General features: G+C 46.6%; 1 protein-coding gene across 1 annotated transcript; it reads left to right on the plus strand.

Annotated features, from left to right (window-relative positions):
* The first annotated feature begins 2,355 nt into the window (after positions 1 to 2,355).
* GZMB (granzyme B) lies at positions 2,356 to 5,701 on the plus strand. The gene is made up of 5 exons (XM_050798613.1): positions 2,356 to 2,544; positions 3,586 to 3,733; positions 4,190 to 4,325; positions 4,539 to 4,799; positions 5,443 to 5,701. The coding sequence occupies exons 1-5, from the start codon at positions 2,388 to 2,390 to the stop codon at positions 5,584 to 5,586; spliced, it is 846 nt and encodes a 281-aa protein (XP_050654570.1). The 5' UTR covers positions 2,356 to 2,387; the 3' UTR covers positions 5,587 to 5,701.
* The last annotated feature ends 929 nt before the right edge of the window (positions 5,702 to 6,630 follow it).

The raw sequence follows: 6,630 nt of genomic DNA on the forward strand, positions 1-6,630 counted from the left end.
AGAATATATAACAAACTCTTCCAACTCAACAATGAAAACAAAAACAATGCAATTTTAAGAATAGGCAAAGGAGTTGAATCAACATTTCCCCAAAGAAGATACTTGAATGACCAGCAAACACATGAAATGATGCTCAACATCATTAGTCATAAAGGAAATGTAAATCAAAACCACGTGGCATACTACTTTACACCCATCAGAATGAAGATAGTCATTTTAAAATAACAAGTGTCAGCAAGGATGCAGAGAAATAGGAACTTTCCTATGTTGCTGATAGGAGTATAAAAGGGTACAACCACTGTGGAAAATAGTCTGGTGGTTCCTTAAAAAATTAAAAATAAAATTATTGCATAACTCAGAAATTCCACTTTTAGGTATATATTCAAAAGAACTGAACACATAGTGTTCATGCAGAAATTTGTACACAAATGTTTTTTGCTGCATTAGCTACAATAGCCAAAAGATGGAAGCAATCCAAATGTCCATTGACAGATGAACAAATAACTTGTGGTATAAACATAATGGGAACATTATTTTGCCATTAAAAAGAATGAGTACTGGCATGTGCTACAGCTTGTATGAATCTCAAAAACATTATTACAAGTGAATGTAGCCAGCCACAACAGGTCATGTATTGTGTGATTCTGTTTATATGAAATATCCATAGGTGGTGGCTGCAGATTTTGAATGTGCTAAATGTCACTGAATTGAATATTTTAAAATGGTTAATTGTAGGTTATGTGAATTTTACCTCAATTTTTTAAATGGGTCACAAACTTATGTTTAGCATAATCCCCTTTTAATTTTAAAAAAGACAGATATTACATGAGAAAAAATGTGCTAGAGCATACTTCAAGACATTAAAGATGGTTATCAGTGAATTATGAGAAATTAGGTAACTTTAATTATTTTCTCTTTGCTCAAATTATTTAAAAATTACTTGCATGTTAAATTTTTTAATGCCTAGGAAAGAAAGACTATAGTTGTATTGACTAATAGTTTCTACAAGCATGGGGAAAATGCTTAATTTGTAGGGTTAAGCAAAAATAAAATAAATTGCATTGTCTGTACAATGTGATCCCAAGTATTTAAAACACACTGCTTATGGTAACAGTCAGTCTGTGGGAGACAGATTAATAAGTGATATTTTCCCTTCCTACTTTCCAAATTTTCTTAATAAACATATGTTATGACTATAATCAGAAAAAAAAATTTTTTAAACGTCTACTATGGGGCAAGCTAGGGTCAAAAAAAAAAAGTCTGATAAATGTAGTTGGCTTGCTATTGACAAGGAAGACATTTACACTGGAATTCTATATTTTGAGATATACCATTCTTCATAGAAAAATTGTAAAATACAGAAAATACGAAGATGGAAACAGATCACAATAATCAAACCACGTAGAGAGATTTAGTTGTTTTTTTAATAGAATTGGGCACAGGCTGTTTAGAAACAACCATCTTTCACATCCATCATAATGATAGCATTAGTGTAGTTTGTTTAGCAAATGTTTACTGTGTGCCTATTATGTGCTGAGCCTGCTATGTAAGAAGTGTGGCTCTCTGGACAGGAGACAGAATACTAAAAAAGACAACTACTTATCTTTGGCTGCCTGGCATGCTTCCTCACTTCACATGGTATCAGCAGTTTAGCATTACAAACGTCCTTTAGAGAACCAGCCTTTTCTCATTCTTGGTTCTAGTGGCTTGAGTGGACTGACCCCAGCCTACCCAAAGTGGATTCAACTCCTAGCAATTCATTAATCTAGCCCAATAAAATGTCAAGTACAGGACTTTTATTGAAAGCATTCAGAAAAGAGGTGAACTCTCACACTAAACATTTGTAACTAAATAAAGGATGTTAGAAATTCCCTAGAAAGGAAGCTATGATAATAAATGGGTTGCTAGATGTGTCTAGTAGATGGTGGCCACACTTTGTTACTACCTTGTGTATGGCTCTACCATAGCCCTCCCCTAACTGTACTCTGGCTCCTGGCATTTGTCTCTTCAACCAGATGGTCAGCTCTCTAAGGGAAGGAGACACATCTCCAACATGCTTGGTTCTAGCACAAACTGCTAAAGAAACTATCCTGATGGATTTAGCAGCATGGCCTTGAGGCATTGGGGTTCTATCACTGGGAACTCAGGTTTCTGGTGCTTCAGTACCTCTACTGGCTGATACCATATCCTACAGTTCACTTCATATGCTTGGGTTCCTGCTCTGGGCTGAATAGGTAGTCTACTCTGAGTCATCAGCTGTGGGTGCTGATGTGGTCACTGCATGATTTTCACACAAGCACCCAGAGGACGTCATCAGGCAGAAGCAGTTGGGGTGGGCAGCATTCACAGAAAATCTGTGATGAGACACCACAAAACCAGAGGGGAACATGAAGTCACTGAGCCTGCTCCACCTCTTTCCTCTCCCAAGAGCTAAAAGAGAGCAAGGAGGAAACAACAGCAGCTCCAACCAGGACAGCCTTTCTGAGAAGATGCAACCAATCCTGCTCCTGCTGGCCTTCCTCCTGCTGCCCAGGACAGATGCAGGTGAGTGATTGTCTCCACCCTCGGGGGCCCAACCCCATCCCATAGGTCTCCTGCCCTTTCTCCACATTCCTGATCCATCTATCTACCAGGAATGTTCTGAACTCCAGCTCCCATTGTACCAAGACCCCCCAGGTGTGATGCTGGATAAGCTATCAGCAGGAATGGCAGAGCAGAAGGCCGTTCTCAAGAAGAGCCAGTGGGTACTATCCCCTCTCCAGAGCCCACCTTTGTCACCTGGAGAGCAGGACTTTCCTAGAAGTAAATGGCAGAGGATGGGAAACTAGAAAAGAAAAATATTAAATTATTCTAGAGTAGGCCTGGCTTCTGTTTCTGGAATAACACAGGTCCTTCTCTCACCGTCTACTTAGGAGAGAAACCCAGAGCTCAGCTGACAGCAGAACTGGTGCAATCACTGTCCTCAGAACACTGTTAATGTGTTTGCTCAGTCCCATTCTCCAACTCTGCTTTTCTTCTCTGGCCTTTGGTGGCTCCCCTCTTTCCAAGAATGAGGCACTATGGCAAGCCTGAACTTCCCTGTTTTCTAGAATTCCACCAGCACTGCTCTGCCAGCCCTCATCCAGAGGCTAACTGGAGCCAGTCCATCATGCAGCCATGAACATTTATTGGGCACCCACTACATGTCAGGCTCTAGGAAATAGCATATGACAGTATCTAGATCCCTCCACTTATGCCCTGGCTATTAGAAAGCAGCACTATCCTAGAAACCATGGGACTCATAGGTCTTGGAAACTCACCTGAAACAAAGCAAAGTCAGGAAAGGAATGATCAGGAGCCTCTGGGATTTCACTGTCCCTAAGACAGGTATGCTTGCCTTCGACTACATATGGAAGAAAGATTTACAGACCAAAGTCTGCTGTTCTTCCCTTTTACAGAGCAGGAAATTGAAACCCCTTCCTCCAGGCCCCTCCCAACTCCAGGCTATCCCAGGTTCCCAAATGCCCAGGAATTCTGGAGCCATCAAGCAGGTGCCCACCCAGCAGATTCCGTGGGTGCACACAAGCAGAGAGACTTTTCCTTCAGGGGAGATCATCGGGGGACATGAGGCCAAGCCCCACTCCCGCCCCTACATGGCTTATCTTATGATCTGGGATCAGATGCCTCTGAAGAGGTGCGGTGGCTTCCTGATACGAGAGGACTTCGTGCTGACAGCTGCTCACTGTTGGGGAAGGTGAGGAGCAGAAAACAGCCCATACTTTCCCGGAAACACTCCACAGAGACCCCTGCCTTCTTCCCAAGGAGCTCCTTGGGCTCCTGGGAACACATATGCCAGGAGGGCTCCTTAGAGGGTGAGAAAAGGGCAGGTAAGTTTGTGGAGAGGGGGGAAGGTTGGTTCCAGAGGCGCTGCTGAAGTAAGAAACAGCAGAGTGACCAACCCTGCCATATTTAGAACCGGGGGCATACTTGGGCATAAGAATACAAACTGAAGCAATTCCACCGGTGTTTCAAGGGGGAACCGACCCCTGAGAAACATGGTGCAATTACCAGAATTCCAATTCCTGGGGACAGACTGTCCCCTTAATTTCCCCTCAGCTGCAGCCCTGCCCCAGCTGTCACCTGCTCTTCACTGTCTCTGGGCTGTGTCCTCTGTGACTCTGCCCCCATCCTCACTCTGCTCTCTGTGCAGCTCCATAAATGTCACCTTGGGGGCCCACAATATCAAGGAACAGGAGCGGACCCAGCAGATTATCCCTGTGAAAAGAGCCATCCCCCACCCAGCCTATAATCCTGAGAACTTTTCCAACGACATCATGCTACTACAGGTGAGGCACACTCCTGCCACTCTTGCTCTTCTTGAGCAAGAAGTCCGGTTGGTTCCACTCCCACTGTGATGCAGGCCCTTCCCTCCTTTCCATCCTGGCCTTTTGGTTAATTCCTGTGCCTCAGAGGAGAGAGAAGACAGCATAGTCCCATCACTGTGTCAGGGCCCAGAAGTTCATTGGCTGACCTGAACTTTCTTGCCTCTTCCCCACCAGCTGGAGAGAAAGGCCAAGCGGACCACAGCTGTGAAGCCCCTCAGGCTACCTAGGAACAAGGCCCAGGTGAAGCCAGGGCAGGCGTGCGATGTGGCCGGCTGGGGACAGACGACCCCCGATGGAAAATACTCACACACACTGCAGGAGGTGAAGTTGACAGTGGAGGAAGATCAAACGTGCAAATCCCGCTTAGGCCATTATTACGACAGTACTGTTGAGTTGTGCGTGGGGGACCCAGAGATTCAAAAGGCTTCCTTTAAGGTGAGACTATGCATCTACCTGGATTGGCTCTGGGGAGAAAGATGTTTGGGGAAGATCTGAGACCTGCAGACCTAAGTAGTGGGGGACTCCTTCACCCACTAGACTGTGATCTTTCTCTCTGGAAAGAGAAAAGGGGACTAGACAGAGCTGGGGAGAAATTAGGGCCTCTGCAAACTTACAAGGAGGCTTATGGTGGATGGTGCTCCTTTGGAAGGATGAATTTGCAACACTCTACCCACTCCAGGTCACAGATATTAGGAAACTGTGCCCACTGGGAATGCAGTAATTATAACCAGGTGTGTCTTCAGAGGTCAGTACCCAACGTGGTTAATGGGCTGGTCCTCCATGGTGGATATCAGCCCTCCTTGCCCACTTCTGGGTCCTTAAACAGCCAACGGTCCCACATTCCTGCAATCTCAGGATCTGGGGGAGATGACGGAGGCTGGCCGCTGGGATGAGGTGAAGCAGTAACAATTTCCAGAGCCAGAGCTTGGCAGCTGGGGGCCACCAGCAGCCTGCCCTGCCCTCTCATCTCCCACATGCACGCTGTGCAAGTTGGCCTTTTCTAAGTGGGGGCTTGAGATGGCAGAGAGGGCAGGACCCAGAGGAGCATCAGCTCAGTCCTTCCACTCTCTATTCACAGGGGGACTCTGGAGGACCCCTTGTGTGTAACAAGGTGGCCCAGGGCATTGTCTCCTATGGACAAAGAAATGGCAAGCCTCCACGAGTCTGCACCAAAGTCTCAAGCTTTGTACGCTGGATAAAGAAAACCATGAAACGCCACTAACTACAGAAAGCAAACTAAGCCCCCGCTGTGATGAACCACCTTCTCAGAGCCGAGTCCAGATTTACACTGGGAGAGGTGCCAGCAACTGAATAAATACCTCTTGGTTGAGTGGAAAGGCTGGTTTCTCGTTTATTCATTGACCCTCATTCTCAGGCACCAGTTCTGTGCTATGCAGGCCAATGACACAATTTTGCTGTCTTCTGCTTTCTCCTCTCCCCTCACCCCTTGCCACCTTCCCAAACCCCCACGCAAAGCTGCTATTCAGCTCTTTCCTATCCACACCAGTTTCTCTAGGGCCTGCCCTTCTGCCAGGGCTGAAGCTGAGCACCATCAGGAGACAACATGGACCACTTTGGTCCTGGGGCTTAGCGAAAACTTCTTACCTCCTTCTCCAGTGTTACATGACAGAGAAAAAAGGTATAATACCATGGGACCTAACTCCTCATCCCCCACTGGGGCTCCTCATTCTCCCCCGGGCTTAGTTTCTCTACCCTCCTCTGAGCTCAAAGCTCAACTCGTCCTCCAGCCTCTTGGCTGCCCCTTCTCTTCATCCCTGCTGAGTGTTCTCAGAATCCACCAACTTTTGTCCTCTCCAGTCCACGCTGACCTGATCTGGGCCCTTCCTCATATCTACCCACCTAAGATACCCAGAGACCCATGTGGTTCCATAAGGGCCTTGCCACTGAGATGCCAGCTCATCTCATGCCCTGGCAGAGAGGGGCCTCAGAAAAACCAGGCCTGTGTGGCACAAGGTAAGACCCATGGAGGACAAGGCTGGCAAGGTCTCTCTCCAACCCTTGGCTCCATCTCTCCCCTAGGTAGAGCCAGCTCAACCCCTCCCATCCAGCCCAGTGTCCTCCCATACACTCAAGGTTCACTGCCCACCTGGGCAGTCAGCAGGCTGAGCCCCTTTAAACCTGTTCCTCTTGGTCACTGCTGGCCTCTAGGCTAAGATTCCCTGCTAGCCACCTGGGCTACATCAGCCCTTTGGGTTCAAAAGGACTCCTTTCTGCAGAAGGACTGGAAAGCACAATCTTTTCTATC

Source organism: Macaca thibetana, chromosome 7 (assembly GCF_024542745.1).
Source record: "Macaca thibetana thibetana isolate TM-01 chromosome 7, ASM2454274v1, whole genome shotgun sequence".
Lineage (NCBI taxonomy): Eukaryota > Metazoa > Chordata > Mammalia > Primates > Cercopithecidae > Macaca > Macaca thibetana.